The following is a 14,584-nucleotide window of genomic DNA, read 5'->3' as shown; positions in this document are numbered from 1 at the left end:
GCTCTCATCCTGAGCCACCAGTGGTTATTAGCAGCTCCTGGCTTTTTCTATGATCATCTGTGGCTGGTATACCCCAAATTCCAATGAGGCTTGTGCCCCAGCATATGACAAATACAGCTATTTGGTGTCCCAGGCTGGGTAGAGGGAAGGTGGTGAAACAGTTCCCCAGATTATGTGTCCTGACTTGGTCTCACTCCATCCCTTGGTGAAAGCTCATTTTCCCTAGCAGTGTATGTGCGTGTTATGGTGGTGGCAGGGTGTCATGGAGTGGCAGCAGATATTGCTTGCTCAGATATGTGGACAGGGACCTTTGAGGCCATGTCTGCTCCTGTCTCTGCAACAACAGATATTCATGGTGATTGACCCAAGCACACCAACGGATGCTCTGCTTAAACACCAAGCCATGAAGCCTTTTTCTATCCCTGAACATATAAACCCCCACTGATATGCTCTCTGTTCTGGTCTATTCTGCTCTGCACAGACTGTCCAGTGAGAGAATCTGGAGAAAGTGGGTCCCAGGTATCCCAGGATGATATTCCCTGCTGTGCCAGCAGCAGAGGTAAGTAGAGCAACCAGAATTTCCCTGTGTGTTTCCAAGGGCTCCTCAGCACTCTGGGCATGCATGTACATGTGCACAATTACAGTAACTGCCTCCCTGCTATCGTACTGTCCATCTCCACTTATACTTTTAGTTCTGCACTCCTGGTCAAGACCATTACAGAGGTATTTGTGAAAAGGAACACCATAGACCTGAGGCAGATCACAGGAAAGTGAGTTTTAATTGCACGGCACTGAAGCTTTAGCAATGTTCCTGCCCTAGACACATACAATGCATCTCATCCTGTGTCTCTCCAGGCTGGATTCCCCATCAAGGATAGCCAGAGCCACCACTGTGTAAGCAGCTGCAGCAGAGGTATTTGGCCCTATTACTCTGCCAGTCACTCATCTATAGCAAAATACAATTTGTTCTTTTAGAAAGCTCCCCTGAACTGCTCTCCCAAAAGCACTAGCACCACACCTGCTGCCACCACCATGTCCCTCTAGCTACAAGTCACTTGGAGGCTTGCTGGGGAGCTCAGAAAAGCAGGAGAACAGAATATTTGCCAGATTGTCTACATTTGCTGAGCATTGGCAAGTATCTTTGCAAGCACAATGTTTTGTGCATCTGGAGAAGAGTCTAGTGGGAGGGAAAGCTTGGAGATGTAGCCTGCAGAAACCCCATCTGCATCAAAGATGTGCAAGGCTTGTTGTCCATTTGTCTTGGTAACCATGTCCCATTGGCCTAGGAGAGCAAACTCTGAATGTTTCTTCATGCTCATGACAGTGGTCTGAAACCTGAATTCAAATGAATGAGTTTGATTTCACAGACTCCACGCTTTGCAAGCACACTGCTCTTAGCCGCCACTGGCTGAGCTGTGCTGAAGTGTGGCTGACACAGCTGTCCACAGACTGGGTGTGTGCTCCAAACTTAACGTGATCCCATGGGCAAAGTCAGGAGGCCAGGTGTTGGCCAAACACAGTGTGAGATCCAGGGATAGGCAAACCCAAGAGAGGGGACCTTTTTTTTGGCTGGAGAGCAGCCAAACAGAGAGGGATCTGGGGGTGCTGATTGATACCCGCCTGAACATGAGCCAGCAGTGTGCCCAGGTGGCCAAGAGAGCCAGTGGCATCCTGGCCTGCATCAGGAATGGTGTGGTCAGCAGGAGCAGGGAGGTCATTCTGCCCCTGTACTCTGCACTGGTTAGACCACACCTTGAGTGCTGTGTTCAGTTCTGGGCCCCCCAGTTTAGGAGGGACATTGAGATGCTTGAGCGTGTCCAGAGAAGGGCAATGAGGCTGGTGAGAGGCCTTGAGCACAGCCCTACGAGGAGAGGCTGAGGGAGCTGGGATTGTTTAGCCTGGAGAAGAGGAGGCTCAGGGGTGACCTTATTGCTGTCTACAACTACCTGAAGGGAGGTTGTGGCCAGGAGGATGTTGCTCTCTTCTCTCAGGTGGCCAGCACCAGAACGAGAGGACACAGCCTCAAGCTGCACCAGGGGAAATTTAGGCTCGAGGTGAGGAGAAAGTTCTTCACTGAGAGAGTCATTGGACACTGGAATGGGCTGCCCGGGGAGGTGGTGGAGTCGCCGTCCCTGGAGCTGTTCAAGGCAAGATTGGACGTGGCACTTGGTGCCATGGTCTAGCCTTGAGCTCTGTGGTAAAGGGTTGGACTTGATGATCTGTGAGGTCTCTTCCAACCCTGATAATACTGTGATACTGTGATACTGTGAACTACCTAAAAGGAAGTTGTCAGGTAGGGGTTAGGCTCTTCTCCCAGGCAACTAGTGACAAGAGGGCATGGTGTGAAGCTGCACCAGGGGAGGTTTAGGTTGGATATAAAGGGGCACTTCCTCACAGAAAGGGTGATTGGACACTAGAATGGACTGCTCAGGGAGGTGGTGGAGTCACCAATCCTGAAAAGATGTGGCACTTGGTGGCATGGTTTAGCTGATGTCATGGTGTTAGGTCGTAGGCTGGACTTGATGATCTCAGAGGTCTTTTCCAGTCCCAATGATTCTGTGAAGGCTGATATCTTTGTGGGTGCTGCAGATGTGTGGTGGTCTTGACTACTGCACTCCTGACAGTGCCCTTGCACAGGGATGGTGAGTCCCATGCCTCCATAGACCAAAAAACAAGTTGTGTTCAAGCACCTGGGTCTGGCACAAAGCTTAGCAGACCAAAGCTTAGCAGACCCTTCCTATAGCTGATTACCCTCCTTGTAACCAATGTGCATCTTATTTTCACTTCTAGTTTCAAGTCCCAGCTATAGACCCATCTCGTGTCACTACATATCCGAGCACAGCCTCTGAGCAGTTGTCTGTTGGATGAAGAAGCATTACTTATCACCTTCTGTTCTGTAGACTTTGGACGAGTTTTTCCTCCCTCTCCCTTACTGCCTCCTTAGTTATTTAACTCTTAAAGAGCTGTTGCAAATCTGGGTCCACCAGTCCAGGAGTATCTTTGTCAGTGCCAAGGTGAATCACAGAAACATCCAGGTTGGAAAAGACCCTCAGGATCACCAAGTCCAACCTATAACCCTACTCTACAAGACTCACCTTAAACCATATCCTTAAGCACCACAGCCAAACAACCCTTAAACACATCCAGGGTCAGTGACTCAACCACCTCCCTGGGCAGCTCATTCAGTGCTTGATCATACTCTCCATGAAAAACTTTTTCCTAATATCTAATCTAAACCTACGCAGTCTCATCATGAGGCCATTTCCCCTTGTTCTGTCTCCAATTACCTGTGAGAGAAGGCCAGCACCAGCCTCTCCAATGTCCCTTCAGGTAGTTGTAGACAGCAATGAGGTCTCCCCTCAGCTTACTCTTCTTCAAACTGAACAGCCCCAGCTCCCTCCATCACTACAGATGGAGCTGACAGCTTTCACCATGTTCCCAGCACTCATGCTGCAGAGCTTCAGTGAGCTATGTGCTGTCATCCCATGGCACAAACATCACTTAGTATTTTTCTAATCACCAATCTTCCTAAATACCCAGTCCTCTAGCAACTGTCCAGCCTTTCACACTTTCTCACTGGTCACCCCTAAGTATATTGAGCATCTAAGGGCAAGGCCTTATCCAAAGCCACCCTCGTCCCTTTCACTTCCAACATCATATACCCCTGGGAGATACCTAGATGAGGACTATGTCCCACATTCATATCTCACCTAACATTTCCACTTCATTTGTGCATAGGACCTTGGTATACTGGTGTTGGTGGCCATTCAATGATCTCCCAGTTTGCATGGGGAGTCTCTTGCCTGTATGTGCAGCCAATGGCATGATGCAGCCTCAGCACCCCATGAACATTGACTGCAAAACCAGCTCACTTATTTCAAAGGTTCTCTGGGTGCAGAATTCTACCAAAACCCTGTTGTCCACCAGCAGCTTCAGCTCCCTTAAGAAAGGCAGCAATGAGGCAATCAAAAAAACTCCACAGCTGGAGCCACCACAGGTCCTCCTTGCACGGCTGAGGAATACATCTGGACCACTCCAGTATCTCCCACCCACTCAATCTCCTCTAGGGATCCTCAAGCAGGTCATCTGGCTCACCCTGAACAACAGCAGGGGAGTTCAGCCACACCTCCCACTGCAAACTCGGGTTGTGCAATCGCTGTGGAGCGCAGTATCCGTGCCAGGGCAGAGGGAGTCACCCTCTCTCCCCTGCCTCTGCCAATGCACGGAGTATTGCCTATAAATTGGGAGCAAAAAGGTCTCTCCCGGAGGCAGCAGTGAGACGGAGCATAGGCAGCTGAGCCTGGGAGGTAAGTGTGCCCATGAGGGGCTGCAAACCCTTTCCATCCCTCCCTGCCCCAAGCAAGCACCCCACAAACTGACACTTCTGAGCTTAGCTGCTACAAATACTTGCAGGGACATTGTGGAAAATGTGGCAGAAACAGGTGTGGGGGAGCAGAGAGAGTTTCCTAGAGGTTTTTTTCTCTATCACCTCTGCAAAAGGACGCGGGGTTCAGTAGCATACATAACCGGGAGATGTTTGTGATACAGCTTAAGTCCCACCAGGAAAAAGAGCACTCCCTCAAACAGTTAACAATCAGTCAGCAGCTTCTGCTAGAGCTTGCTTCATGCAAAAAGGGAAAAGTTCCATTTTCATTCCCACTTGGAAAGGCAGAATGTTCATTAGGTGCTGCCTTCCTATTGAAAGCTGAAATAATTCATGAGGAATTCAATGGGGTTTAGAAAATGCTGTGTCTAACCTAGTATCTCTCCTGAAGACTTTTGGGTGGTGGGGGCTTTGTGGTGTTGGGTTTTTGGTTGTTTTGAGGATTTTTTTTCTGATGAACATACCATTCCCTGCATCCAGTGAAAGCTTCTCCGGGCAGGAGACCTAGTGCCCCCTGGTTGTAGTGCCATCCCAGAATGCCAGGTTGATAACTCAGTTGGGTAGGGTGCTCCTCACCAGCACTGGGGTTAAACTCAGGGTTGCAGCAGCACCTCCATGGGACCTGTATGATGGTCCCCATCCTGGATATGCCCAGCCCAAGCCCCAGCACCTTGCCATCACCCTTTGTTTCATTGCCCAGCACTATCAGGAAGAGTTCAGGTTCATCATCTCCCTGGAAGTTTGTAGGGCTGGACATCAGCCCTAGGGCTACTGCCTATCAAGCACCTGGGTGGAAGCATCTGCAGCCATGAAAAAGCCTGCCTGTCCAGCCCAGACCTCTCCAGCAGGGTAGCCCTGGGGTACACCCACAAAAGCACCCCTAACGCCAAGGTGTGCTATACCCACAGTCCCTCCACTGGCTTTGGTAGCCATGTCAAAGTCAACAGTATCTTCCCTGGGGACAGAGGACATGACTGGCTCAGTGATGCACAGACTGAATAGTCCTGGTACATGATTTGTTTTCTTTTTTGAGAAAGGCAGGGGCAGATCTCCAAAGATAAAACACAAATATTTGCCAGACTGATAAGGAGGGATAGTTTAAACATGGAAAGAAAAATTGGCAGTGATTTGTGGCTTAGCTACATTCCTTCAAAGTGAGTTTCCAGGGCAACTATTGAGTTTTGGAAGCAATTTGGTAGGCTGGATGGATTTATTAGGGAAAAAAGATAGAGAAAATGAAGATTTAAAGACATTTAGCCTAACTTGCAAATGAAGAGCCCAGAATGCTGGTAAAAGAATGAAGGTTTGGGGGTTGTAAACAGAGAAATCCCCTATGCAGGCAGCTGCTCCCTAAGAGAGTGGTGTTTTCTGTGTGTTTTCTCTCAGGTTAAGTGCCATTTGCAGTGTGGAATCCCAGTGGAGACAACGAGGATGAAAGTGGCAGTGGTGGGTGCAGGTGTCAGTGGGCTGGCAGCCACCAAGTGCTGCTTGGATGAGGGGTTGGAGCCCACCTGCTTCGAGAAGAGCCAGGACATTGGTGGGGTCTGGCGCTTCACGGTGAGTCAGCAGTGCCTGCTCTCCTTCCCACTGGAGCTGCAGCTTTGAGTGCTGGGGAGCAGGTTGAGCTGGGCTTCAGTGGGTGGGTAAAGGGTGTGAGAGCTGGGTGCTGACCTCTCCTGTCTCTGTTCCCCAAGACCAGGGGAAGGGGAAAGGGGAAACAGTCCCCACCCCAGGGCACAGAGCTGATGCACCCTGTGGTGTGCCATGCTAGGAGCACATTGAGGCTGGCCGGCCAAGCCTCTACGCATCGGTGATCAGCAACACCTCCAAGGAGATGTCATCATACTCTGACTTCCCCTACCCTGAGGACTTCCCAGTGTTCCTGCCCAATGCCCGGTTCCTGGAATACCTCCAGCGCTACGCTGAGCGCTTCAGCCTCCGGAAGCACATCAAATTTGGGGTGAGTGATGAGTGTTTCAGCACTGCCCATCTCCTCATGCATGCCAGGCACCTGTGATGACTCTGCTTCACTTCCACATTTCAGACCACTGTCATCAGCATCCGGAAGCACTCTGACTTTGCCACCACGGGCCAGTGGGACGTGGTCACAGAGGCAGATGGGAAGCAGACACTGCATGTCTTCGATGCCATTATGGTCTGCATTGGTGTACACTCTGAGCCATCCCTCCCTCTGCATTCTTTTCCTGGTACAGTACATGGCTGCATGCAGTTACCTGCTTCCAGGGATGAGGGAGAAGAAAAATTAGCAGTTCCTAGGAGAAAACTCTTCTTGCTTCTGCCTTCCAAACCTTGTGGCATGGACAGCAGTATGTCCTCATGCTTCAGCAGCCTTGTTTTTACAGGCTCTGGTCACCTCAGAGCAAATTTTCAAGGCAAGGTGGCACAGCCTCAAAGAAGCTGTCCACACAATATATGAGATAGGACAAGGTCCTCTCTGTTCAGCTCCATCATCTTTGACAGGGCTGTATTCATCACTGCTGCGATGAATCTCCCCGGTCATCAGTGTTATCAAGTGCTTCTACAGATGCTTGTAGGACAGAAGGTCTGCAAGCTTTTCTGAACTTCTGTGTCTGCACCTAGTAGAGGCTTCATCCCAAGATGGTAGCAGCACAGCTCTTGCACGTATTCGTCTTGCAAATCTCATTCAGCACATATGACCCTGCTCACTGCCTTGCAGGCATGCATGAGGCCCCATTTTGGAGAGGAAGCACCAAGTCTACATGCGTGGGATGTAGGGCTGGACCTCCCTAAGTCCTCAGTGGCCACTGATTGCACTTCCTTTCTCTTGCCATCTGGATAGCTTCTATGCAAGCTCTCTCAACAAAACCCACAAATGATTAAGTGAAAAAGCTTTTGTTTCTGGGTGATGTCTTAGGTGATGTACTGTGTTCATTTTGGGTGCCATAATTCAAGAAGGAAGGGGACTGTTTGGTCAGCAAAAAGATTAATCAAGTATCTGGAAGTCAGGACTTTTGGAGAAGGAGAGAACTCACTGGCATTATTAAACTTCCAGGAAAGAAAATGTAGGGGAGACACAGTAAGAGTCCTCATTTAGGAGAAGAGAAGGCTCCAAGGAAACTTTATTGTGGCCTTCCAGTATCTGAAGGGGACCTACAAGAAAGCTGGGGAGGAACTTTTTAGGGTGTCAGGTAGTGATAGGACTGGGAGGTAAGGATCCATGCTAGAGGAGGGCAGATTTAGATTAGACATTAGAAAGAAGCTTTTCACCATGAGAGTGGTGAGACACTGGAACAGCTTGCCCAGGAAGGTAGTGGAAGCCTCATCCCTCGAGTTCTTTAAAGCCAGGCTGGCTGTGGCTCTGGGCAACCTGATCTAGTGGAAAGCATCCCTTCCCATGGCAGGAAAGTTGGAACTAGATGATCTTTGAGGTGCCTTCCAACCCTGACAATTCTGTAATTCTTCTCTTCCAAGGCATTGAGAAGTTTCAAGGCCAGTACTTTCACAGCCGGCAGTACAAGCATCCTGACGTGTTCCAGGGGAAGCATGTCCTTGTGGTCGGCATGGGCAATTCAGGAGTGGACATTGCAGTGGAAGCCAGCCATGTAGCTGCAAAGGTAGCCCCACCCAGACACTCCAGGGGTGCAGGGAGGGTGATGTTGGGGGAAGCAACTTAGTTTGCGATCACTGCAGAGAGAGCAAGCTGAATTTCCCTTGCTTAGTGTCCAAATGCTCTTTCTGAACTTGTATTTATTGGTCAAAATCCTACCCTGAAAGCAAGCTAGTTGTTCTCTCCTGTTTCATCTCCACTGCCAGCTGACAGGAGATTTTAAAGATGCTGTGTTCTCTTCTCTCCCGTTTCATCTCCACTGCCAGCTGACAGGAGATTTTAAAGATGCTGTGTTCTCTTCTCTCCTGTTTCATCTCCACTGCCAGCTGACAGGAGATTTTAAAGATGCTGTGGCTGGTTTTTGATTGTGTAGATGTGTGGGTGCCTGCACTGTGTCCATCTGAGGTTACTTCATAAAGGCAAAGCAGTGAATCCATCACCTGAATTGCTGATTCTACTCTCTCCCAGGTGACCATCAGCACCAGCCGAGGTGCCTGGCTGCTCAGCCGTGTCTATGAGCACGGCTACCCATGGGACATGGTTTTCAACACTCGCCTTATGAGCTTGATCAGAAACAGCCTCCCTGGACCCCTTTCACGGGCACTGTTAAACTACAAGGTGAACCAGAGATTCAATCACGAAAACTATGGCCTTCAACCAGAGAAAAGGTACTTCATAGTGGCTTTCACACCATATAGCATGACAGGGTTTGTGCTGTAAGCAAAGAGGAGATCTCCAGCAATCAATGCCCAGACTGACTCCAGCAGGGAGTCTGTAGCCAACTAGGAGAAGATAACCTGTATCTCCCTTAAGTAGTATGAGATGAACCAAGCTGGAAAATCTCAGGAGGGACCAGAAGAGCATTCCTGATGAGGCTTCCTGGGGAAGGTGAAAGAGGGAGACTTAAAGTATGAATCAGCTCTGAAAAGCAATGGTTTATAGAGTAATTGATTGAATGGAAGAAGGCAAGAGATGGCCATGACTCACTAAGGATATCAGACAGGGCGACACTGGTGCAAGGGTGAAATATGCCAGGTTTTTAAGAGATGGGAGGCAGAGCTGTTTGCTCAAAGCAAATGACAGCAGGAGGTCATGGGGCTGGAGACCCAGGGGGAGGAAGTGGGACACTGGCAGGCTTTCTTTTGTCATCTCCGTTGCTCAGAGCCCCTCGGCTCTCCACAGCTGTCTGGTGCGTGAGCCTGTGCTGAACGATGACCTTCCAAGCCACATCTTGACGGGGAGGATCACCATCAAGGCGGGTGTGAAGGAGTTCAATCACAATTCAGTTGTTTTCCACAACTGCCCCAAGGAGGAGCCCGTAGATATTGTCGTCTTCTGCACAGGCTACAAAGCCTCCTTCCCATTCCTAGAGGAAGAAATCATCAAGGTGGAAAACAAGCATGCATCCCTCTACAAATATGTATTTCCAACACACCTGCAGAAGCCCACCTTGGGTGTCATTGGGCTGATCAAGACATTAGGAGCCATGATGCCCGTGATGGAGATGCAGGCACGCTGGGTGACCCGCATCTTCAAAGGTAGGAGAGGTAACAAGGGTCTCCTGCAGATCAAATGCAGTTGAGGCTGGATCTGCCTCTATACACCAAGAGGGATTTCTTTCTTTGCAAACCCCAAATCTAATAAGCACACTTTAAAGTGGACAAGAAAGAGTTTCTAGGGCTCAGACTTTGCAAGTTATTCCACTTCAGCTGAGCTATAGCAACATAAGTGCATACTTGGTCCAACCTACATGCAAGTTCATGAGGTCTACCTTAAACCACTTTTTTTCCCCATTAAGCTGATGCTTTTAAGCTAATGCTTTGCGCCCTGCCTGCTGCAAGCCAAGAGTGAGCACTCCATTCTTTACTGTGACTCAGCTGATGTGCAGTCCTGCCCCTGAGCTTGCAAATCATGGTCTGAATTAGATTGCTCAAAATTTAGTATATTCTTTCTAAAATATTTTAGAAGCCAGAGCACAGAGGTGGAAACATAAACCTGGATGCACAGATAAGAGGTGTCTTCAAGACATGGTGGTGGTTCCATCCTGGCAGGGCACTGCTCTTTACGAGACAGGGTTCTTTGTCCACCATGACTAGCTCTGTGGTTTCTCTTTGGGAAGATCCTCTCTGGAGCTTACACAGCCTATCTCACCCCAAATTAACGGGCAGTGCCCTGACAGAACAAATCTTTAAGAGCAGGAGGAAGTGCAGATGAATTTGTACCACAGTGGAGGGCTGACCTTTGGCAGAGTTGTCCCTGTCAAACTAAATATGAGCAACAAGTTTTTCCTGTTCTCCTACAGAAGGCTTCCCATGCTTTGCACCATTAAATGAGTCTGCATCACTGAATAAGTTCACAAGTTCCCCCAGGAGTAAAACTCTACAGGACATTGTCTTTTCTCTTCTAGGCTTGTGTCAGCTGCCTCCTCAATCTGTCATGGAGAAGGAAGTAAATGAGAAGAAAAAAAACAAAGTTCAAAGGTAAGCCAATCCCCCAGAGCCCTGAAGGGGGCTTGGTGGATTGAAAAACCCCTGGGATTTAGGGAAGAGCAACACAATTCATGCTCTGTGGCTGGTCCCTCCATATACAATGGAGGCAAAGGGAGGGATGACCAAATCCAGCCACCCCTTTATTTGCCTGCACTGAGCCAAAGTAACCTTTGATTTGACACTGATATTCTGTCTGTTGACAATGGGAAGAAATTAATACAAAGCAGTCAAGATTAAAGCTTGCCTCGGAGTTCAAGAAGTGGGTCAGGGTCTCCAGGGATCAAGATAAAATGGTGGATAAATGAATGGTAATAAGTGCAAAGTAATTCAGCAAGGGAAGTAAAAGCCAACCTGAGGTGTACACACAATCACCTCTCCTCTCAGCTCTGCTGTCTGATTCACTGTGAATAGGTTTCTAAGCACACTGGTGTGGTTCACAGGCAGACAAAAGGCCAGATCAAAGGCTAAGAAACGTTAGGAAATGAATGACATAGAACCAGAGTGGTGGTTCATCTAGATCACTAGAACAGAAAAGGTGCAGGAGAGTGAAATACAGAATTGCACAGAGCAACATGAGGCTAAATGCACGTGGGTTTCTTCTGTCTGCAGAAGGTGGGGTGTGAAGCTGTGAATTCTGAAGGTGAACTGGCAGAAATTCTCCAATTCACCATGTGCTTTTGCAATACTCACTGGAAATGAGTGTGAGGGAAACTAAAGGGTGCTGCAGGGAGCAAAGGAAAGCTAGTTCAGAAAAAAAAAAACCCACAACCAACTAAGCAAACAAACAAACAAAAATCCAAACCAACAAACACAACCAACTTGGCAAAACCTTCTAAAGAAGGTCTACCAAAGTGCTAGAAAGTGTGGCCCAGATACAATTTGTGAGTGATGAAGTAAAGGATCAACTGATGCACATGAGAAAGGTGTGTACAGGAGCCAGTATCACTTTACAGACATTGTGTCATGGGCAGCATTCCAGTCTGGACAAACCCTGATTTCCACTGCATGTGCACCCAGCCCCTTCCTGTGAAGAACTCAGTTGTATTCAGATGCAATAATACTGATCCAGAGGATCTGACCCCCAGTTCCTCTCAGCTTCACTGACACCAGTCCTACTCCCATATCTTTTTCTTCTCTGATTCCTTAAGATTTGGTCTGACATTTGATGAAGTCCTCAAGACTGAATGGCTGGTCTACTTGGACGAGATTGCCTCCCTCATTGGCGCTAAGCCCAGTGTGCTGAGGCTGCTCTGCAGAGACCCTCGCCTGGCCCTCACTGTTTTCTTCGGCCCTTGCACCCCCTACCAGTACCGGTTGGAGGGTCCTGGCAGCTGGGAAGGGGCACGCCAGGCCATCTTCACCCAGTGGGACCGAATCCTGAAGCCCACAAGAACACGAGTCCCTGCCAGCTCTTCCAGCTTGTGCCCTTCTATTCTTCTTGTGGCGGGGTTGCTTCTGCTTCTGGTTGCCCTGGTTTTAGGTTTCCAGTAGATTTTTAGAGCCCATTTAGGTTTCTGTCCCTGGGAATATTGTCTTAGGTCATACAGCCCCACAGAGTGCCACAGGACAGGGGCAAAGTGATTTCAGCAGATCATGACAAATTTAAAACTTCAACCAGCACTACAGCTCCAGCTCACCCCCAAGCACAGGTTTGCAGACCTGAGCAGCTGGGGATGGCAGCCTCCCCCAGCATTTATTGTCCCTCTGCTGTCCTACTGTTGTGTGGCCTGGCTGTGTTCAGATCATGCTGACCAGGAGGCAGCGAGGACAAAACTAGCAAAAATGGCTTTGGATATCACAGATTGAAAGGAACACAGAGAATCACCTGGGAACTGGGGGCTTGAGTCCAGCAAGGGGTTATCTAGGCTGGGTACATATGTCAGACAGTCCCATCTTTCAGCCTGAAACCCTATGACACGAAAATCTCTCTTTGAGTTGAGTTGGTGCATCTTTGCAGTGAAAGAGCCCTGGCTGCAGCAGTTACACAGGACTACAGAATTGCCCACACTGGAAAAGATCTTTAATATCGCTGAGTCAAATAATTAGCCTAACACTGCCAAGTCCCTGATTAAACCGTATCCCTAAGCACTACATCTACATGACAAATACCTACAGGAACAGTGACTCCACTGCTTCCTTGGGCAAGCCTTTCCAATGCTTTATGTAACCTTTCCACTGAAGAAATTCTTCCTGATATCTAACCTAAACTTACCTTGCTTCAAGGAGGCAATTTCTTCTTGTTCTATCACTTGTAATTTGGTTGAACAGACCAATCTCCATCTCCCTACAACCTCCTTTCATGTCAGTTGTAGAGAGTGTTACTGCCCCTGAGTCTCCTTTTCTGTTTGTAACTCCCATCACCACACTGGTACTTTGCAGGGCTGAGCACTTATTAGCTCTGCCTCCCTGCACTTTCCACCATCAGACAATCCTGAGGGTTCATTTTGTGTGTGAGGAGACTTTCAATCAATAAAATTTCATGTGCTGTGGCAGGAGCATGTTGCAGGCTGTTGCCTTGTCACCTCCCTGTGTGCACAGGAGTTGGGAGATCCTATGCTATGCCAGCAGGTGCTATGGGTGAGCCACAAGCCTAGAGGCTTATGACCATGAAAAACCGGGCTGCACGATGCACCGTGCCTCCCATCCACGTTGTCTGCTGGCACGCAGACAAGGAGAGCTGACTTCACAGGGATGCTAAGCAAGCGCTTGCTCAGTGCAGGCAGCACGTGGTGTGACAGATCAGGACAGCCCCATGTTGCTTGAGCAGTGGTGAGCTGCAGCACAAAGGTCCTTGCCAAGCAGCATTCTTGGGATCACAATCCGGATTTACTGCCACGGGCAGGCTGGGAACTTTCTGCCGGAACATTTAAGCACAGCAGGAGAATGCGGGTGTAAAGGTCGGCAGCGCAAGAGTCGTGGCGAGCTGCCCGGACTTCAGTCTTTCCCTTGAATTTGCAGCTAGAGAAACTCCAAAGCAAAGTTTAGCTGAAGCCTGAGCACGGCACTGCCCCACAAGGTTTGCTCCTTACTTCTCTCTGGTTGGGTTTTGCGGGTTTTAAAACCGGTTAGACTGCTCTCAGTGGTTTTGGTGTTCACCTCGCTGCTGGCAGAGGCAAGAGGGGGTGTCAAGGGTACCCTCTGGAGCACAGCTGCCTGTAAGCAGTCTGGCAAAGAGCGGTGATTTTAGCACCCTGGGCACGTTGCTTCCCTTTCTCAAAGCCAGGGGAAGCTCTGGAAACAGAGCAGGGGCGTGAGTGAATGTTGTTATGTCCTGCCCTGTTCCTGTAATTCAAGGAGTGGCTCAAGCTGGGCTTTTGCAGGCAAAAAGGTTTTCTTTGCACCTCCCTCATTTTTCCGTGGCTTCTGCACTTTCCTCCAGTTCCTCCTTATGTTAATTTACTTTTGGGCACAAAACGGGTAGAAAAAGGTTTAAAATTATTCTTTCCTCAGAGTCTAAAGCAGGAATTTTTGTTACCTGATCACAGCTCATGTGGATTTCATTTTTCATCTAGTTTCTCTGCTTTATAGTCAAGTTCAGCCCAGTCCAGCTCAATTTACACACCCTGAGCTCAGAGTTCCTCCCATTTACACCCCGCGTTTCCTGGGTTTCTTACCTTTTGTGTATTGTGTAATCTCAGCTGCACTGTCACCCTGCTAACTTCTGAATCCCTGCTCCTTGCCCCTGCTCAGTCAGGCAGCACCTTTGCTTTATTTTGTTTTTAAAAGAAAAACAAAGCACTTTTCAGTTTTCAAAAGAATTCCCTTTAATGAGAAATTTGAAAATGAAGCATGGGAACCAGCCAGATTGGCTGAAATGGTTTCTTGAAAGGATTTCAGGAGGATGACTTTATGCAGGCAGAAGAAGGTAGCTGTGAGCCCCATTCCCTCCTTTGCATGCCCTGGTTCGGGCCAAGAAAAGGAATAAATAGAAGCAGTATCGTGCTGATGTTTAAAGGTGCCTCCTTCTCCCCCCCGCCTGCCCCCCCACCAGTGGCAGGAAGAGAATTGATGACCCCTCAGCATGGGCTGAGCAAGGTGGGAAGTGTCGTGAGCACATCCATCCATAACACTTGGGTCAGGAGCTGGCAATGGCTTTCTCCAGAGAAGTTTTCCCCTCTGGAC

The 14,584-nt window shown here is 48.9% G+C and overlaps 1 protein-coding gene across 1 annotated transcript; it reads left to right on the top strand.

Moving 5' to 3' along the window:
* The first annotated feature begins 4,217 nt into the window (after nt 1–4,217).
* Nucleotides 4,218–13,069, top strand: FMO1 (flavin containing dimethylaniline monoxygenase 1). The gene is made up of 9 exons (XM_064147276.1): nt 4,218–4,307; nt 5,771–5,941; nt 6,156–6,344; nt 6,429–6,591; nt 7,838–7,980; nt 8,442–8,641; nt 9,156–9,511; nt 10,381–10,453; nt 11,611–13,069. Exons 2-9 carry the CDS (start codon nt 5,816–5,818, stop codon nt 11,951–11,953), a joined length of 1,593 nt encoding a protein of 530 aa, XP_064003346.1. The 5' UTR covers nt 4,218–4,307; nt 5,771–5,815; the 3' UTR covers nt 11,954–13,069.
* Nucleotides 13,070–14,584: the final 1,515 nt, after the last annotated feature.

This window comes from Pogoniulus pusillus, chromosome 8, assembly GCF_015220805.1.
Source record: "Pogoniulus pusillus isolate bPogPus1 chromosome 8, bPogPus1.pri, whole genome shotgun sequence".
Classification (NCBI taxonomy): domain Eukaryota; kingdom Metazoa; phylum Chordata; class Aves; order Piciformes; family Lybiidae; genus Pogoniulus; species Pogoniulus pusillus.
Note: the sequence above shows the minus strand (reverse complement) of the source record. Positions and strands in the feature narration are given on the sequence as shown.

Coding starts and splice junctions, on each gene's coding strand:
- FMO1 (XM_064147276.1), top strand. CDS start 5,816: ATGAAAGTGGCAGTGGTGGGTGCAGGTGTCAGTGGGCTGGCAGCCACC. Junction 6,345..6,428: donor GGAAGCACATCAAATTTGGG/GTGAGTGATGAG, acceptor TCCACATTTCAG/ACCACTGTCATCAGCATCCG. Junction 6,592..7,837: donor CCCTCTGCATTCTTTTCCTG/GTACAGTACATG, acceptor TTCTCTTCCAAG/GCATTGAGAAGTTTCAAGGC.